The following is a 19,913-nucleotide window of genomic DNA, read 5'->3' as shown; positions in this document are numbered from 1 at the left end:
CTTCTCAGTGGTGACAGATTGCAGAACAAGAAGACTTCCCAGACTGCAACTAGAGACCATTGCTCCTTGTTCTGCTGTCTGCCACCACCGAGAACAGCCTTTCTTCATCTCCCTTAGAGCCCCCTTCAGCAACTTGAAGGCTACTATCAAATACCTTCTCACTCTTCTCTTCTGCATACTGAAAAAGCCCTGATCCCTCAGCCTCTCCTCACAGGTCAAGTGCTCCAGCCTCCCAATCATTTACCTTGCCCTCTGCTGGATTTACTGTAATGCATCCACATCCTTTCTACACTGAGTGGCCCAGAACTGGATGCAATACTTGAGATACGCAAGAGCAAGATTCAAATTCCTTTGTATGTGGGGGAAGATTTTCAGTCACTGGCCACAAGCGTTTCTCAGTCAGGTCTCTGAAGAGACAAAGGCAAGAGATATTTTCTGTATACCAGGTATTGGCTGGGATACATGTTTTCCCCTCGCCATCTCAAAATAAGCAGTCATAGTCTATATTCACACTTTACAATACAGCAATGACCCTGCCTCTGGCCTAGTCCATATCCCGTACATTATCTCTCTCACTGAGGGAGACAGAAGCCTTCACTCCTTCAACAAAGTCTAGGAGGATGGTGGAAGTTAGGCCCCCAAGCATCAAAGCGGAGATTGACAAAGGAGCTTCCTGAGTTGAGGTGCCCAACTCCCATTGCGATTCTAAGACAGGTAGGTGCCTTCCTCCCTTGGGTCTCTTTTTACTAATCACAGCTGATGTCAATAAGCAGATTAAAACTTTGCTTGTGTTTCAACTTAGAAGGTCTTCTTGGCCTTCTGCCATGAATATTTAATGCCTCCTTAGCAGAATGGCACCGCACGGGCTTCGAAACTTCTGGTTTTGAAACCCACGCCTCCTGTCTTGCTCGGTACCTTTCAAAACGGCCCCCTGATTTTGAAAACACCTTCTTCCCCTCTGGTTTTGGGAAGAAGAAGTGGCTTTGGAAATCAGAGGGAGCATTTTGAAAGCAGCCCAGCTACACAGGCAGCATGCGTTTGTAAACAGGCCACGTCAAAGCCTGCTTGGGCACCATCATGCTAATGAGGTGCTGCATATTCATGGCAGCTCCTCATTAGCATATTCTGAAGTGCCAAATGACCACAGCGCTCCCACAAGGAGGGGGTAGTGCGGCCACAGCCCATCTGTCTAATGGTTCTGTTTGGACACAGGCTGTATTGTGTGCTGATCCTTTTTTTCAAAACAGCTGAGTGCTATTTCAACATGCATTTTTTGCCTGCGGTAACACTGACACGCACTGCAGGCAGCGGTATGCAAATGCGCAGTCTCAAAAATGCAAATGGACATTCATTTGCATATTCGTTCCCTGCCACAGGCTGCTGTTGGCGGGAAGAAAAAAAAAACAGCGTAAATACGGCTCTGCCAGCAAATCTCCCTCTTTGTCAGAAACCTTTTATGTCTGATTTTTTTTTCCAGAAGCACAGTAAAAATGACACGAACTTAGTGGCTGGATCTACATTAGGGGGTTTTCTCGAGAGAAGGAGCATTCTGTCAACATAACTCTGGGAGGGTCAACACACTGAAAACGTTCTGTCGACAAAGGCTCGGCAGAAGTTTGACGTTTCCTCAACAGCATTAGCCCTCAAAAATGTGCAGCATAACAATATCTGGGCAGAGAGTACTGCCGACAGCCGTGCTGTGGAGACACATCTCTCGACAGAGAGGACATCAGGTTCCTGGAGAGCCTTCTTTGCAAAGCTGCCATTCCGCTTTCTGGCACCACAGGGCAGTGCAATGTGGCAGCTCTCTGTCGACAGAGCGAGGGGTGTGTCCCTGCAATCAGTACAAAAAGGAAATAAAAACATGGCAGATCAAAAAATCTGATGGCTGGTTCAATCGGGGGCGGGGGATGTACACAAAGGTGATCATGTGACTCTGCATCTCACATTGCACATCTCCATAACATCAGGATATGATGATAACAGCATTAAAAACAACTGTCAGCAAAACGGGTGATTCAAGGTGGCCCTTGTAATGTCATGATTGGCAGAATATGTTTATTCTATTTGTACACATGTATCAATCTTGTGTCCAAAAGTGTGAATATTTTCTGGATTTGAAGTGAACTCCCAATAGGCAAAGGGCTTGCATTATACAGAGTTGTATTTGTTAATTCAGGATAATGAGTCATTAGGGAAAGGAGCAGGCTTTTTGAGATAATTGTCACCTTCACGTTGACCCTTCCCAAGAACCCTCCAGAGAATTGTAATTAATATTTGCTCTGACTCTCTGAGGGCAAGTGACCTGTCCCTGGGTCTCCAGGCTCCATGTTAGATGCTTGTCTTTTTCCACATACTGGTTTGGGAAACAAGGTTTGAAACAAAGGGTTCCTGCCCTGTGCTTAAGCTATAAAAGGCTGGGAATGATCTCATTGGTTCTTCACAGCCCACTCAAGAGAAAAGTCTTCAGGAAGAAAGACTGAAGTAGGGGAAGGGCTGGACACAAGCTAAAAGGCTCTGAGGCATGAGGATGGAAACCCAAGCTTCAAAGCAAATGCATCTCGTGCCTTGAGATTCTGACAGACTGCTGGTCTCATCAGGCACGGTGAGGAACTGCTTCTTGATTGTCAATCTCACCCATGTATTAGGCTCGGTGTGTATTTCCTGGGAATCTGTTGTGATCTCTTTCCTGTCCCTTATAATCACGTGCCATCTCTGTTTTGCAGTTAATACACTTCCTTCAAGCTACACCTAAATCTGTCTGCCTTAATGTGAAGTTGGGGTTCAGGGGAGATCTCAGGTGGGCTCGAACACACATGCATGTTCCTCTCCACTTTGAATGAGAGGGCAACCCCGTATCAAAATTATCCTGCCTTCTGTTTTTACCCATGCAAGGTTCTGTAGCCCTGGAGGTTGGGGATCTGGTAGTTGTTGTTACTGTGGCTTTCCTATTTTTGGTTGGTGCAGAGGCTGGTTAGGGAGCCGGCTCGTACCAGCAGATAAGTGGATCCATATGTGTGTCTTCACCTTGTCAGAGCACCACCATGTGTGAGGGAGAGCAGGCTGGTGAGTCAGAGGGTTTAGTGAAACCTCGGCTCCAGGGAACAGAGAGGGAGAACTCGGAACAGATGGGCTAGAGCAGAGTGCCTAAGAAAGAACAGTTAATGGCTCTTGAAATTAGAATATGAGAAGAGCTGCACTGGGTCAGACCAAAGGTCCATCTAATTAAGTATTCTGTCTTGTGAAACAGCAACGAAGGGTCCTGTGGCACCATATAGAGTAACAGAAAAGTTTTGAGCATGAGCTTTCATGAGCACAGACTCACTTCATCAGATGCAGCATCTGATGAAGTGAGTCTGTGCTCACGAAAGCTGATGCTCAAAACTTTTCTATTAGTCTATAAGGTGCCACAGGACCCTTTGTTGCTGTTACAGATCCAGACTAACACGGCTACCCCTCCAATACTTGCCTTATGAAAAGGGCCAATGCCAAGTGTTTCAGAAGGAGTAAACAGAGAGGTCACCATCAAAAGATCCATCTCGTCTCCCGTTCCCAGGTTCTGACAAACAAAGGTAGGCACAACATCCCTGCCTATCCGGGCTATTGGCCATGGAAGGATGTAATTTCCATGAACTTATCCAGCTTGTTTTTGATCGTTTGGCCTTCACAACATCCTCTGGCAAGGAGTTCCACAGATCAGCTCTGTGTTATGTGCTCTCCTTCTATCTAAGATGACTACCTTTTTTTTTTTCTTTTAAATCCTGTCTGTGGACAGCAGCCAGGTGCTTCACAGATAATGGAGAGAACAGGTGATCATCAAATAACTCATTCCTCATCACCAGTTCCCAACTGCTGGAAGAGTTTAGGGACACCATCCTACTCTGTCCCGCCTAGTTACCATTGAGAAACCTATCCACCAAAACTGAGTCTTGCTTATTGTCTCCTTGCATGTGTGTTTTATTTTTCATGATGTGACTTCCATTACTCATGAAAAAGTGAGACCAAACAGATGTTTCTCTTCCTTGGCTGGCGTTCGTTTTTGGAACTTGATTGTTCCGTCATAGTTTTATGTTGCACCAGTCTCAGTACACCTTTTTCATTGCTGGTGTATACATTGCTTCTGCGGGTGCATCATCAGTCAGTGGTTGAAGAGATTGGAAGGTAGGATATATTAGAAAATAGGACTCTAAGTAACGCTTGTTTCCAATAGATTAATATTTGTTATGTCCTCTACATTTGTTGTTGTGACCTTTGTATAAATCATAGGTATTAATCATAATATTATAGAATCCTAGGGCTGGAAGGAATCTCAGGAGGTCATCGAGTCCAGCCCCCTGGCTAAAGAGGACCAATCTCAAATAAATCATCCTTGTTAAGTTGGGACTTAAAAACCTCTAAGGATTGAGATCCCACCACGTCTCTCAATTACACATTCCAGTGCTTCTCCATACTTCTGGTAAAACAAAATCAAAACAAAAAGCAGTCAAGTAGCACTGTAAAGACAAGCAAGGTAGTTTATTAGGTGAGCTTTCGTGGGACTGACCCACTTCTTCAGACCATAGCGAGACCAGAACAGACTCAATATTTAAGGCCCAGAGAACCAAAAACAGTAAGCAAGGAGGACAAATCAGAAAAAGGTGATAAAGGTGAGCAAATCAGAGAGCGGAGGGGAGGGGAGGAAGGTCAAGAATTAGAATGAGCCAAGTATGCAGATGAGTCCTTTGGTAACTCAGAAAGTTCCCACCACGATTTAAACCATGCGTGAAAGTGCCGAATTTGAATATGAAAGCCAGCTTGGCTGTTTCCCTTTCCAGAACGGTGCGATAATTCTTTTTCAGTAACACACGTCCCTTTAGGTCATTGAGAGAATGCCCCATTCAATTAAAATGTTGACTAACTGGTTTGTGGATCCGGAGTGTTTTGATGTCTGTTTTGTGCCCATTGACCCTTTCTCTAAGGGAGTTAGAAGTCTGTCCAATATAAAAAGCATCTGGGCATTGTTGGCACATGATGGCATATATGATGTTTGTAGAGGAGCATGAGAAAGTGCCTGTGATTCTGTGAGTAACCTGGTTAGGTCCAGTGATGGTATTTCCAGAGAAGATCTGTGTACAAAGCTGGCAGTGGGCTTTGTTGCCGGGAAAGGTTCCAGGACTGGTATTCCTGGGGTATAGAGTGTGGCTGTTAGTGAGGATCCTCATGAGGTTGGGAGGTTGTCTGTAGGACAGAACAGGCATGTCACCCAGGGCCTTCTGGAGTGTGGCATCCTGATTAAGGATAAATTGTAGTTCTTTAATACTTCGCTGCAGTGGTGTGAGTTGGGGGCTGTAAGTGATGACCAGTGGTGTTCTGTTCTTGGCTTTTTTGGGCCGATCTTGGAGTAGCTGGTCTCTGGGTACGCGTCTGGCCCTGTCAATTTGTTTTTTGACTTCTCCTGGTGGGTAATTCAGGTTTATGAATATTTGGTAGAGTTGTTGTAGTTTTTGATCTCTGTCAGTAGGATCAGAGCAAATGCTCTTGTACCTAAGAGCTTGACTGTAAACAATGGATCTAGTCATGTTGGCAGGATGGAAACTAGAAGGGCGTAGATAAGTATAGCGATCAGTAGGTTTTCAGTACAGGGTCTTACTGATCAGGCCATCCTTGATTAGTACTGCAGTGTCCAGGAAATGTATCTCTTGTATGTTGTAATTGAGGCATAAGTTGATGTTGGGTGTAGATTGTTAAAGTCTCTGTGGAATTCTTCTAGAGTCTCTGTACCATAGGTCCAAATCATAAAGATGTTACCAATGTATCTTAAGTAGACGAGTGAAAATAGGGGGCGAAAGCTGAGGAATCGTTGTTCCTGGTCAGCCATGAATATATTAGCATATTGTGGGGCTATGCGGGTGCCCACAGCAGTTCCACTTATCTGGAGGTATAAATTGTCCCCAAAACGGAAATGATTGTGTGTGAGAAGAAAGTAGCAGAGGTCAGACACCAGATTGGCTGTGATGGCATCAGGGATTGTGTTCCTGATTGCTTGTAATCCGTCTTTATGTAGAATATTAGTGTACAGAGCCTCTCCATCCATTGTGGCAAGGATGGCGTTATCCAGAACTTTTCTGCTGTTTTGTAATTTCCTCAGGAAGTCGGTGGTATCTCGGTTATAACTGAGAGCATTGGTGGCATAGGTTTTGAGGAGGGAGTCCACGTAACTGGATAGTCCGGTGGCTGTAATTTCCTTTGGAATTCCAAAGTGGGATCAGCGGAGAGAGGTCTGTAGAATGTGGTGTTGGAGAGTTGTCTGGCTGCCTCCTGTTCATAGTCTGACTTAAAAGTCAGAATAAGTCATAATTATAACAACTACTGAAGGAACTCCCTGCTGCTACTCAGCACATCATTCACTCAGACACACCATCTGAGCTGCAACCTGGATTATTCTATTTACATCCCCAAATCCACAAACCTGGAAACCTTGGACGCCCTATCATTTCAGATATTGGCACCCTTACCACCGGACTATCCAGTTTATTTTATTTTAAATGTATTTTATTTTATTTTAAATTCAAGAGAGCTTACAGGAGGTAAATGGGATATTTCTGTCATGCAATAGGCGTCCATGTTTGTGGTTGATCTGTTTTGTAAGCTCAACCCATGTGAATCTTCCTCTTTGCATTGATACCTGCATTGTTCCAGTGGCAAGATGCTGTAGTATGAGGTTCCTATGAGGATAGGATTCCATGAGGTTACCTAATTCAGAAATGCGTAAGTGTTAATAACTGCACGACCTAACTCCATGTACTCCACTCTTGGGTTTCTTTTTCTAGATACATGAGATGGAGAAAGCAGAAGGAAGAAATCATACGCCCATCACTGAATTCATCCTGCTGGGATTTGGGAATGACCCAGAACTGCAGCCCCTTCTCTTCCTCATCTTTCTAACGGTCTACCTGGTGGCGTTGGCTGGGAACCTCTGCGTCATAGCGTTAGTGGTGGCTGATCAGCAGCTTCACACCCCCATGTACTACTTATTGGGGAACTTGGCCTTCTTAGAGAGCTGCTACGCCTCCACCATCCTGCCCAGGTACCTGACCAGTCTCCTGACTGGGGACAGAACTATTTCTGTGAAGGGCTGCATTGTGCAAGTATATTTCTTCGGTGTTATGTCAACTGCAGAAAATCTGCTGCTCACGGCAATGTCTTATGATCGTTATGTGGCAATATGCCACCCCCTCCATTATGCTGCTTTGCTGTACGGCACCGTTTGCATCAAGCTAGTGGCAGGGTGCTGGATAAGTAGTTTACTGCTTTGCACCATTGTAGATATTTTCGTCTTCCAATTAACGTTCTGCGATTCCAAGGAAATTGACCATTTCTTCTGTGCATTTGTGCCAATGCTGCAGCTCTCTTGTAGCGATACCCAGATTGTGCAACTGCTGGGATTTATTCTTGCTGTCCTTGGGACACTTGTGCCCTTAGTATTGACTCTGGTGTCCTATGCTTGTATCATCACCACCATCCTGAAAATCCCTTCGGCCACTGGCAGGAAAAAGGCCTTTTCCACCTGCTCCTCCCACCTCATTGTGGTGACGGTTCACAATACGACCGTAATTGCTGTCTATCTGGTTCCAATAGTCAACACCAGCATAGAACAACAAAAAATATTCTCTGTCTTCTGCACCTTCCTGAATCCTGTGATCAACCCAGTGATCTACTGCCTCAGAAACAAGGAGGTCAAAGAGTCCCTGAGAAAAGCTCTTCTTAAACTAGTTGCTTTCAGAAACAGGCACAGTATTTGAAAGGATGAATTTCAGCGTATAGTAAAATATGGAAAAAATTATATCATTTCTTAGACATGTCCCTTTGGAATCGTTTAGAGCACAGTCATCCCGTTCTGAACAACCTCTTCTTTCTTTCTCGTATATTTTCTCACATACAAAGCTTGGTACTGTGGGAGACATTCATTTTCAAAAGTTTATGGGCTTCTTTACTGGATACATGTTACTGTAAAACCCTCTGCTTCATTCATCTCTACCCGAATACTGTTGACCAAATTCTCCAAGGATTTTATCATCAGTTTGGCAGTTCCAGGTCTCTTCCAATTTCACTGACTCTATAGGCATTCACCCACTCGTCAAGATGATCTTTTGTGGTCAATAACAGCTCCAAAAGTAGGTGACAAATGTTGGTGCCATGGCGAGTGCAATGTACCTGGGACCTGTTACGTGCAAATATGTAGGCTGGTAAAGAAAAAAAGTCTGTGGGAGATCGGGAGTTTCAGCCTTCTGTGATGTTGGATGTCCTGCTAATTCAGACATCTTTCCATGGTCAAGACTATATTAAAATATCTGTGGCTATGTCTACACAAGCCCAAATCTTCTAAATGGCCACACAGATGGCCATTTCGAAGATTACTAATGAGGCACTGAAATGCATATTCAGCACCTAATGAGCATGCCACCGGCCGCGGCCCTTCAAAATAGCAGCTTTTCACTGCCACGTGGCTCATCAAGATGAGGGTCCTTTTCAAAAGGACCCAAGGAACATTGAAATCCTCCTATTCCTATCAGCAGATAACTGATGATGTTCCCATCCAGAACACACAGGAAAAAGGGGATTTCAACGTTCCCAGGGTCCTTTCAGAAAAGGACCCCCATCAGGATGAGCTGCACTGCAGCGAAAAATGGCAATTTCGAAGAGCCATGGCCAGCAGCATGCTAATGAGGCACTGAATATGCATTTCTACACCTCATTAGTAATCTTCGAAATGGCCATTGGCATGGCCATTTTGAAGATTTGGGCTCGTGTAGACATGGCCTGTGTCTTTATTGACAATGTTATCAGTAGAGATATTGACACAGATTGAAAGAAAGGAGAAAGAAGTGGTTTCACCAACATTTTCAAAGCTTGAGGTGCATGAGAAGAAGCAATTGCAGCAGATCTAGAGAAGTTATTGTTCCCCTCTACTCAGCACTGGTGAGGTCACATCTGCAGTATTGAGTCCAGTTCTGCCACCCCTTCCCCGCTCCCCTACAGAAAGAATGTGGGCGCATTGGAGACGGTTTAACGGAGGGCAACAAAATGCAGAGGCAGGAGAAGCTGAGAGATTTGGGCTTCTTTGGTTTGCAGAAGAGAAGAGTGAGAGGCAATGTGATAACAGCCTTGAACTTCCTGAAAGGGGGCTCTAAAGAGGATGGAGAGAGACACTTCTCCATGGTGACAAATGGGAGTAATGGTCTGAAGTTACAGAGAGGGAAGTATAGGTTGGCTATTAGGAAAAACTATTTCCGCAGAAGGATGGTGAAGCATTGGAATGTGTTACCATGAGAGATGGTGGAATTTGCATGCCTAGAGGTTTTTAAGCCCCGACTTGACATAGTATTGGCTGGGATAATTTAATTGGGGTTGATCCCTCTTTAGGCCGGGGGGCTTGACTCTATGGCCTCCTCGGGTCTTTTCTAGTGCTAGGATTCTAGGATTCTAGGATTCTTCAAAGTCTGATTTTCCTCCCTCACCCTAAGAAACAGAAGCTAGCAAATTAAAATGAATAAAAATTAGCCGACCAAAGCACTATGCAACTGTCATAGAATCATGGAGTACTGGAACTGGAAGTCACCTGAAGAGGTCACTGAGTCCAGTGCTCTGCCCTCATGGTGTGACCAAGCACGGTCTAGACCATCCCTGAAAGATGTCTGTCTAACTTACTGTTCAAAAATTCCAGTGATGGAGATTCCACAAACTCCCAAGGCAATTTATTGCAGCGTTTGACCACCCTGCAAGGTAGGAAGTTTTTCCTAATGTCCAACCGAAACTTCCCTTGCAGCAGTTTAAGCCCATTGCCTCTTGTCCTATCCTCAGAGGCCAAGGAGAACAATTTTTCTCCCTCCTCCTTTTAACTTTGCAAATCTCTGCATGGACTTTATCACACAGGCCTCACTCACCTCACACAGAATTTTGTTATTGACATAAAAATGTTTGACTGCAACGTTTGGCGAAAAGCAATTAAAGAATAAAATGTCAAAGAGTCGTCCTGGTAAATTTGTTCTTCCACATCCTATTTGCTGAAGAAAGATGTTGACATTCCCCTGACTGGGGTTGAACTTGTTAGGTGCCCACTGCTCCACTCCTGTCTCGTTGTCTACATCTACAGTAGAGAATCAAGTAAACAAAGCTGGGGTTTGGGTCAAAAAACTCAGGTAGAATCTACACGCAAAAAGAATGTTGTCAAGAGACACTGTCAAGCATAAGTCCATGTAGGCAATGTATAGAAGTTCACATATCTGGGGAGCAACATAACGTACAATCTAGACTATAAGATGGATATAACAACTCAAAGAGCGAAAGCAAGAGGGAGTTTGAAGGTGATGGATAAGATCCGGAAAAGCAAAATGACTGGCTTGGGGACAGGGCTGAGTGTTTTGAAAACGTGTGTCTTCAGCAGCATGTTGTACAGATACGAGACATGGGTGCTAATGAAAGAGTCTAAGGGAAGAATTTTGGTGTTTGAAAGGAGTTGTTATTGAAAATTCTGAGAATAGGATGGATGCAGGTCACTAATGAGGAATTATAGAGAAAGATACAGCCAAAAGAGAACCTGCTGCAGAAGGTTATGAAATGGAAGCTACAACCATTTGGACATATTTGCAGAATGAGCAACAAACAAAGAATCAAGACCCTGGGATTCGGCATAATGGGTGGTTCAAATAGGAGAGGCAGACCCCACAGAGAATGGAGAGATGATATAGTTGATTGGTGTGGAGCCAGTCTACAGAAGCAAAACCACTCTACACTGGACAGGGACAGATGGAAGGAAATAGTGAGAGAAGCAGCAGACACCAACAGGTGCTGAGCCCACGATTCTTGATGATGATGATGATGATGAGATACTATGGGGGTCCCAATTGTTGACACAGTGTATCAAAAGATTGATCTATGTTTATGCACAGATGACGTGTTAATGGAAGTTTTGTCAGAACATTTCTTCTGACAGTAACTTCTGTAGCCAAATGCTTCGAGTGTAGATGTAGCCTATGTAACCAGCTTATATGGAAGCATATTAATATTATCTGTTCTGGAGGCAATTAGGTTCTTTTGGGTCAAGGATCATCAACGTTTTGAGGCGGAGTGCCAATGTCTGACTTTAGATATCTATCTTTCTCTTTCAGGCCCCTGAAAAGGCAAAAGTCAGAGAGATTTTATGTATATCAGGTATACGCTGGGATACATGTTTTCCCCTTTTGTTCTCAAAATAAGCAGTCATAGTCTATATTCACGCTTTACAATACAGTAATGAACAAAGTTGCCCAACTCCCATTGCGATTCTAAGACAGATAGGTGCCTACCTCCCTTGGGTCTCTTGAACAGTCACAGACGATGTCAATAAGCAGATTAAAACTTTGCTCATGTTTCAACTTAGAAGCTCTTCTTGGCCTGCGTTTAGAGTTCCAGCTCCAGAGGTCACACTGGCCTGGGAATGAGAGCCCTTTTTTTTTAAATATAGGAGCACTTCAGTTTTCTTCTTCCTGACAGTAGAATTCACATCCATTCCTTTTTCTATTATTCTAACAGATATACTCAGATGATTCATGAGCTGTCCAGCACTTTCCCTTAGGATGATATTTGCCAGTTACATTATTTTCTTTTGCAAAGGGAGGTCCACTGTTATCTTTCTTTTCTCTTTCTGTACGTCATTCTTGTCTCTCTGTCATTTCCCCCTCCAAATTAGTTTTTTGCCATAAATTTGCCTTTGAGTTTAGAAATAAGATGGGGTAGTTGTACACAGCACAGTTATATTGAAATAACAACTGTTATTTTGAAATAACTTTGCTAGTATCGACAAAACACACCCGTTATTTTAAAATACTTTCAGAATATTGATTGACTTATTTTGAAAAGCACCAAATTCAAAATAGCTCTTTTGAATTAGCTTGTGTTTGACAGGGAACAGAACCTATTTTGAAAGAAGCCATGGTGTGTCCAATGGGTCTGTTTCAAAATAGGCTCTTTTATGTGTTGACCCTTTGTTTTGAAATAGCTGAGTGCTAGGGGTTATAGTGGACCACAAGCTAAATATGAGTCAACAGTATGATTCTGTTGCCAAAAAAGCAAACATGATTCTGGGATGCATTAACAGGTGTGTTGTGAACAAGACAGGAGAAGTCATTCTTCCGCTCTACTGTGTGCTGGTTAGGCCTCAGCTGGAGTATTGTGTCCAGTTCTGGGCACCTCAGTTCAAAAAAGATGTGGAGAAATTCGAGAGGGGCCAGAAAAGAGTGACAAGAACGATTAAAGGTCTAGAGAATGTGACATATGAAGAAAGGCTGAAAGAACTGGGCTTATTTAGTTTGGGAAAGAGAAGACTGAGAGGAGAAGTGATAGCGGTTTTCAGGTGTGTAAAAGGGTGTCATAAGGAGGAGGGAGAAAACTTGTTCTTCTTGGCCTCTGAGGATAGAACAAGAGGCTATTGACTTAAACAGCAGCAAGGGAGGTTTAGGCTGGACATTAGGAATAAGTTCCTAAGTGTCAGGGTGGTCAAACACTGGAATAAATTCATAACAAGGGCAGGAGATGGATGGCAGGAGATAAATCACTTGTCTTCTGTTCTCCTTCTCTGGGGCGCCTGGCATTGGCCACCGTCGGCAGATGGGATGCTGGGCTTGATGGACCTTTGGTCTGACCCAGTATGGCCATTCTTATGTTCTTATGTTCTTCTTATGACAGACCCACTTCTTCAGACCATAGCCAGACCACAACAGCCACACTCTATACCCCAGGAATTCCAGTCCTGGAACCTTTCCCGGCAACAAAGCCCGCTGCCAGCTTTGTCCACATATCGTCTCTGGAAATACCATCACTGGACCTAACCAGGTTACTCACAGAATCACGGGCACTTTCTCATGCTCCTCTACTAACATCATACATGCCATCATGTGCCGACAATGCCCAGATGCTTTGTAAATTGGACAGACTTTTAACTCCCTTAGACAAAGGGTCAATGGGCACAAAAGAGACATCAAAACACTCCAGATCCACAAACCAGTTAGTCAACATTTTAATAGAATATGGTATTCTGTCAATGACCTAAAGATTTGTGTGTTACTGAAGAAGAATTATCGCTCCGTTCTGGAAAAGGAAAAGGCCGAGCTTGCATTTATAAGCTAATTCAGCACATTAACACATGGTTTAAATCGTGATGGGAACTTCCTGAGTCACCATAAGGGCTCGTCTGCATACTTGGCTCTGTCTAATCCTTGACCTTCCCCCCCACCCCTGCACACTCTGATTTGCTCACCTTGATCATCTTTTTCTGATTTGTCCTCCTTGCTTACTGTTTTTGGTTCTCTGGGCCTTAAATATTGAGTCTGTTCTGGTCTGGCTATGGTCTGAAGAAGTGGGTCTGTCCCACGAAAGCTCACCAAATAAACTATTTTGCTAGTCTTTAAAGTGCTACTTGACTGCTTTTTGTTTTGATTGTGTTAGAAAAGGGAAGACCATGTTAGATAAAAAATCTGATGACTGGTTCAATTCAGTGGGGTATGTAAATAGAGGTAGATTATGTGACTTTGCACCTCATTTTTCACATCTGCGTAATATCAGGATGTGATTATAACAGCATTATAACCTCCTCTGCACAAGAGGGGTGATTCAAGGTGGCCTTTGAAATGTCAGGATTGGCTAAATATGGCTATTCTATTTGTCCACATGTATCAATTTTGTGCCCAAAAGTCTGAATATTACATAGGTATCTGGATTTGAAATGAAGTCTCAGTAGGCAAGGGGCTTGCATTATACTTAGCTCATTTTGTTTATTCAGGGAAATGAGCCCTTAGGGATAACAACAAGCTTTTGGAGATAATTGTCTCCCTCATGGTGACTCCTCCCAAGAACCCTTCAGAGAACCTGTAGTTAATTAACCTGTAATTAATTCTCCCTTTCTCCCAGGGAAAGTTACCAGGCCATGAATCTCCAGACTCCTCCTCAGAATATTTGTCTTTTGCCACACACTGTTTTGAGAACCAAGGTTTGAAACAAAGGGTTCCTGCCCTGTGCTTAAGCCATAAAAGGCTGGGTGCGGTCTCATCGTTTCTTTGTGTCCTTCGCAAGAGGACTACGGAAATCTTAAGGAAGAAAGACTGAGGTAGGGGAAGGGCAGGACCCAGGCTAAAGGCATTTTAGCTTGAGAATGGGAACTCAAGCTTCAAAGCAAATGGAGCTCCTGTCTTGAGATTCTGCCAGAAAGCTGGTCTCGTCAGTCTGGGCGAGGACCTGCTCGTTGACTATCAATCTCACCCGTGTATTAGGCTTAGTGTGTATTTCCTGATGATCTGTGGTGATCTCTTTCCTGTCCCTCATAATCACTTACCATCTCTGTTTTGCAGTTAATAAGCTTGCTTCTAGCTGAACCTAAATCAGTCTGACTTGAAGTGAAGTTGGGGTACGGGGGAGATCTCAGGTGGGCTAGAACACACGTGCATGTTCCTCTCCACATTGAATGAGGACACCACCGCGTATCAAAATTCTACAGCTCTCGCTTCTTGCGGGGGATGGTTGTGCAGTCCTGGAGACTTAGGTTGGGGAGATGGTGGTTATTATTACTATGGCTTCCCTATTTTTTATTCGTGAAGAGGTTGGTCAGGGAAGCAGCCAGTACCAGCACCTAGGTGGCTCCATACCCGTGTATGCCTAGGGGGATGTGTTCACCTTGTGACATCAGTACCATGGAAGTGGGAGACAAGGCTGGTGGGTCACAAGGTTTATTGAAACTCCAGCTGCAAGAAACACAGTGGGGGGAATTCAGAACAGATGGGCTATAGCAGAGTGCCTAAGAAGGAGCAATTAATGGCTTTTGAAATTAGAACACAAGAACAGCCGCACTGGGTCAGACCAAAGTTCCATCTAACTAAGTATCCTGTCGTCCGAAAGGGGCCAATGTCAAGTGCCCCACAAGGGGTGACCAGAACAGGTGCCCATCAAGTTATCTACCCTCGTCTTCCATATCCAGGTTCTGACAAACAAAGGGAGGCACAACATCCCTGTCCACCCATGTTGTTTTATCCTGTCTTCTGACAGCAGCCAGGTGCTTCAGAGTTAATGAAGAGAACAGGTGACCATCAAGTAAGTCATTCTTCTATTACACATTCCCAACTTCTGGAAGAGTTTAAGGACACCATCCTAGTCTGCCCTGCCTAGTTACCATTGATGAGCTTATCCACTATGAATGAGTCTAGCTGACTGACTCCGTGTGTGTGTGTTTTATTTTTCAACACGTGACTTATGTTGCTCATAAAAATTGAGACCCAAAAGCTGTTTCTCTTCTCTGTGTGGTTTTCTTTTTCTGGAACTTGATTGTTCTGTCATAGTTTTCTGTTGTTCCAGTCTCAGTGAACCATTTTCACTGGTGGTGTAGACATTGTTTCTATGGGCGCATGACAAGTCAGTGTATGAAGAGATGGTAAGGTAGGAGATAGTACACATTACAGTGTAGCATTGACTGCACAGGCTACTTTCTCAATACCATCTGAGATCCTAGGTATGCACGCAGCTAGCTATTCCAAGCAGCTGTCTGTGCTGCTGTGTTCTCACTCTTAGGCTACGTCTACACGTGCAGCCAACATCGAAATAGATTATATCGATGTTGCGACATCGAAATAGTCTATTTCGATGAATAACGTCTACACGTCCTGCAGGGCCGGCAACGTCGATGTTCAACTTCGACGTTGCTCAGCCCAACATCGAAATAGGCGCAGCGAGGGAACGTCTACACGTCAAAGTAGCACACATCGAAATAGGGATGCCAGGCACAGCTGCAGACAGGGTCACAGGGCGGACTCAACAGCCAGCCGCTCCCTTAAAGGGCCCCTCCCAGACACACTTGCACTAAACAACACAAGATACACAGAGCCGACAACTGGTTGCAGACCCTGTGCCTGCAGCATGGATCCCCAGCTGCCGCAGCAGCAGCCAGAAGCCCTGGGCTAAGGGCTGCTGCCCACGGTGACCATAGAGCCCCGCAGGGGCTGGAGAGAGAGCATCTCTCAACCCCCCAGCTGATGGCCGCCATGGAGGACCCAGCAATTTCGACGTTGCGGGACGCGGATCGTCTACACGGTCCCTACTTCGACGTTGAATGTCGAAGTAGGGCGCTATTCCTATCTCCTCATGAGGTTAGCGACTTCGACGTCTCACCGCCTAACGTCGAAGTTAACTTCGAAATAGCGCCCGACGCGTGTAGACGCGACGGGCGCTATTTCGAAGTTGGTGCCGCTACTTCGAAGTAGCATGCACGTGTAGACGCAGCTTTAGTTTTGTTGTGCGTGTTTAGTCAATGTTAATGTTTGTGTATCTACCCAAGCCGTAAATTTCACTTCTGAGGTTCAGGGTAGATGTGCCCGTGGTTGAACTCTAAGTAACTCTTGTTTCCAATTAAATGACATTTGCTATGTCTTCTACTTTTGTTGCTGTGACACTGGTATGAATAATCAAATTACAGAATCCTAGGGCTGAAAGAGACCTCAGGAGGTCATCGAGTCCAGCCCCCTGCCTAAAGCAGGATCAATCCCAACTATATCATCCCAGCCAAGTCTTTGTCAAGCTAGGACTTAAAAACCTCTAGGGATGGGGATTCCACCACCTCTCTAGGTAACGCATTCCAGTGCTTCACCACCCTGCTGGGGAAATAGTGTTTTTTAATCTCCAACCTACACTACCCACGCACTGTAATTTAAGACCATTGTTCCCTCTTCTGCCATCTGTCGCAACTCTGCACAACATCTGTCCATTATTTTCCAAAGCCCCCTTCAAGAACCTGAAGGCTGATATGAAACTACCCCTCACTCTTCCTTACACATAGTTTATAGAAATACACACATTATACAACTGGAAGATACCTTGGGAGATCAAGTCCAGTCCCCTGCCCTTTAGGCAGGACCAAGAACAATCCCCCTGTTTTGTTTTGTTTTTTTAATCTAATTGCCCCAGGTACTTAAAGGGCCCCCTTATGGATTGAACTCATGAGCCAGGGTGTAGCAGGCCAAAGCTCAAACCATGCAGCTCTCCCTCCACTCTTCCAAGCCATATACTGAGTAAGTCCAAATCATTCACCTCTCTTCCTAGGTCTTGTGCTCCAGCCTCATAATCATTTTGGTATGATAAATATTTCTCCAAATCACAGCCTAAAAGTCTTTGTTTTAAGTTCAAGAGAGCTTAAGGTGGGTAGATGGGATATTTCTGTAATTCAATAGGTTTCCATGATCATGGGGTGAACTTTCTTGTAAGTCCAACTCATGTGAGTCTTCCTCTTTGAACTGATACCTTCATTGTTCCAGTGAAGAAATGCAGTGCTATGAAGTTTCTATGAGGGTAGGATTCTGTAAGGTTACCTACTTTAGATTTCTGCCAGTGTTACTAACTGCACAGCCCTAACTCCATGCACTCCACTTATATTTCATGGGTTTCTTTTTCTAGATACGTGTGATGGAGAAAGCAGAAGGAAGAAATCATACGCCCGTTACAGAATTCATCCTTCTGGGATTTGGGAATGACCCAGAACTGCAGCCCCTTCTCTTCCTCATCTTTCTAACGGTCTACCTGGTGACGTTGGCTGGGAACGTCCTCATCATAGTGTTAGTGGTGGCTGATCGGCACCTTCAAACGCCCATGTACTACTTACTGGGGAACTTGGCCTGCCTAGAGGCCTGCTTCACTTCTACCATCCTGCCCAGGTATCTGACCAGTCTCCTGACTGAGGACAGAGCGGTTCCAGTGAAGGGATGCATTGTACAACTATATTTCTTTGCTGTCTTGTCAGCTGCAGAAAACCTGCTGCTTGCGGCGATGTCTTACGATCGCTATGTAGCCATATGCAATCCTCTACGTTACGCTGCTCTGATGAATGGCAGCGTCTGTATCAAGCTAGTGGCAGGGTGCTGGATAAGTAGTCTTCTGGGCTGTGCCATAGTAAATAATTTCTTGTACCGATTAACGTTCTGTGATTCCAAGCAAATTGACCATTTCTTCTGTGCATTTGTGCCAATGATGCAGCTGTCTTGTAGCGACATCCAGATTGTTCAACTGCTGGGATTTATTGTTGCAGCCATTGGGGCACTTGTGCCCTTAGTATTGACTCTGGTGTCCTATGCTTGTATCATCACCACCATCCTGAGAATCCCTTCAGCCATTGGCAGGAAAAAGGCCTTTTCCACCTGCTCCTCCCACCTCATTGTGGTGACACTTCACTATACAATCGTAATTGTTGTCTACCTGGTTCCAATTGTCACCCCTGGCATAGAACAACAAAAAATATTCTCTGTCTTCTGCACCATCCTGACTCCCATGATCAACCCTATGATCTACTGCCTCAGAAACAAGGAAGTCAAGGAGTCCTTGAGAAAATCTCTTAATAAACTAGTTACTTTCACAAACAGGCACAGTATTTGAAAGGACAAATTTCAACATAGAATAAAACATGGAAGAAATGATATTACTTGGACACAGCCCTTTTGAATCCTTGAAAACAGAGTTCTGCCTTTGTGATCTTCTCTTTCTTTCTTTGTTTCTCTCTTTCTTTCTTTCTACATTTAATACATGTTTCTTTCATATTTTCTCACATGCAAAACTTGGTGCTGTAAGAGACATTCATTTTGAAGAGTTTATGGTCTTCTTCCCCAGACGCGCATTTATGTAAAACTCTCTGCTTCATTCATCTGGACATGAATGCTATTGACCGAATTCTGCAAGGATTTTAACATCAGTTTGGCAGTTCAGGTTCTCTTCCACTCTGGCTGAACCCAATGGTATCATTCATTTCTCAATGATCCTTTGTTGTCCATGACATCTCCAATGAGTAGCTGACAAATGTTGGTGTCATGGTGAGTGGTGAAATGTGACTGGGACCTTTTCTGTTCAGACCTGTAGCCTGGTAAAGAAAAAAGAAAAAAGTTTGTGGAAGATTGAGAGTTTCAGTGTTCTGTTATGTTGGATGTCTCGCTTATTGAGACATCTTAACAACTTTGCAAATCGCCACACAGACTTTGTCACACAGGCCTCATTCACCTCACCCAGAATTGTGTTATTGACATAAAAATATTTACCTCCAAAGTTTGGTGAAAAGTGATTTAAAGAATAAAATGTCAAAGAGTTGCCCTGGTAATTTTTTTTCTGCTTGCTCATGTTTGCTTCTCTTTGCTGCCAAAGTCACCAACAGTCTTGCTTTCAACAGCTTCCTTAATAAACAAAGATGAAGCTTTCCGTTTAGGTGATGATGGGAAGATGGTCTTTTGTTAATCCACAAACAGGGAGGCTTTCTGCAAGCTTCTTGCTTCATGGAGAAGGAGGGGCAGGGCAGTTCATCCTCCTGCCATGCCAATGAACATTAGTTTGCTTCCCACGGAGGTTGCTGACCCCTGTTTTGGGTGAAGAGTTGATTTGGTCAGCCTGCAGTGATTCATTATTTTAACTTAAAGTACCTAATATTTTCAACAAAAGTTTACTAAGGTCTTTCAGGAGGTAGACACAGATCAGTGACCAGGCCCGTTATATTTAATTTGGTGACTAGGGTAACATGTAGGAGATGAGGTTGTTAGAACCCATCTTTAGTATCCCTCCCCCTGCTTGACTGGGGCAAATTTTAAGGCTCCTACATTGGAGTCAAACAAGTGGGATGACCACACACAGTTTGTCTGTCTCTCTTTCTTCTTAAAGTAGTTCCATTAGCTATCTTCTTCTTCTTCTTCTTCTTCTTCTTCTTCTTCTTCTTCTTCCTCTTCTTCTTCAAACCCTTGTGCACTCGGTGGAATGGAGGTCATCTACAAGTCTGCATTGTCCATAGCCATCGAATCATTGAATCCTAGAGCTGGAAGGGACCTCAGGAGGTTATTGAGTCCAGCCCCCTGGCCAAATCAGGACCAACCCCAACTAAATCAACTCGGCCAGGG

General features: G+C 44.2%; 2 protein-coding genes across 2 annotated transcripts; both read left to right on the top strand.

Moving 5' to 3' along the window:
• Window positions 1-6,818: 6,818 nt before the first annotated feature.
• Window positions 6,819-7,781, top strand: LOC142004867 (olfactory receptor 6C75-like). The gene has a single exon (XM_074982549.1). The coding sequence runs from the start codon at window positions 6,819-6,821 to the stop codon at window positions 7,779-7,781; it is 963 nt and encodes a 320-aa protein (XP_074838650.1).
• Window positions 7,782-17,454: 9,673 nt separating this feature from the next.
• LOC142004866 (olfactory receptor 5M5-like) lies at window positions 17,455-18,417 on the top strand. Its single transcript, XM_074982547.1, has one exon. It carries the CDS (start codon window positions 17,455-17,457, stop codon window positions 18,415-18,417), a length of 963 nt encoding a protein of 320 aa, XP_074838648.1.
• Window positions 18,418-19,913: the final 1,496 nt, after the last annotated feature.

The sequence above is a fragment of the Carettochelys insculpta genome, chromosome 32, assembly GCF_033958435.1.
Source record: "Carettochelys insculpta isolate YL-2023 chromosome 32, ASM3395843v1, whole genome shotgun sequence".
Taxonomy (NCBI): domain Eukaryota; kingdom Metazoa; phylum Chordata; order Testudines; family Carettochelyidae; genus Carettochelys; species Carettochelys insculpta.
Note: the sequence above shows the minus strand (reverse complement) of the source record. Positions and strands in the feature narration are given on the sequence as shown.

Bases quoted from the DNA above. Each gene is read 5' to 3' on its own strand.
- LOC142004866 (XM_074982547.1), top strand. From the start codon at position 17,455: ATGGAGAAAGCAGAAGGAAGAAATCATACGCCCGTTACAGAATTCATC.
- LOC142004867 (XM_074982549.1), top strand. From the start codon at position 6,819: ATGGAGAAAGCAGAAGGAAGAAATCATACGCCCATCACTGAATTCATC.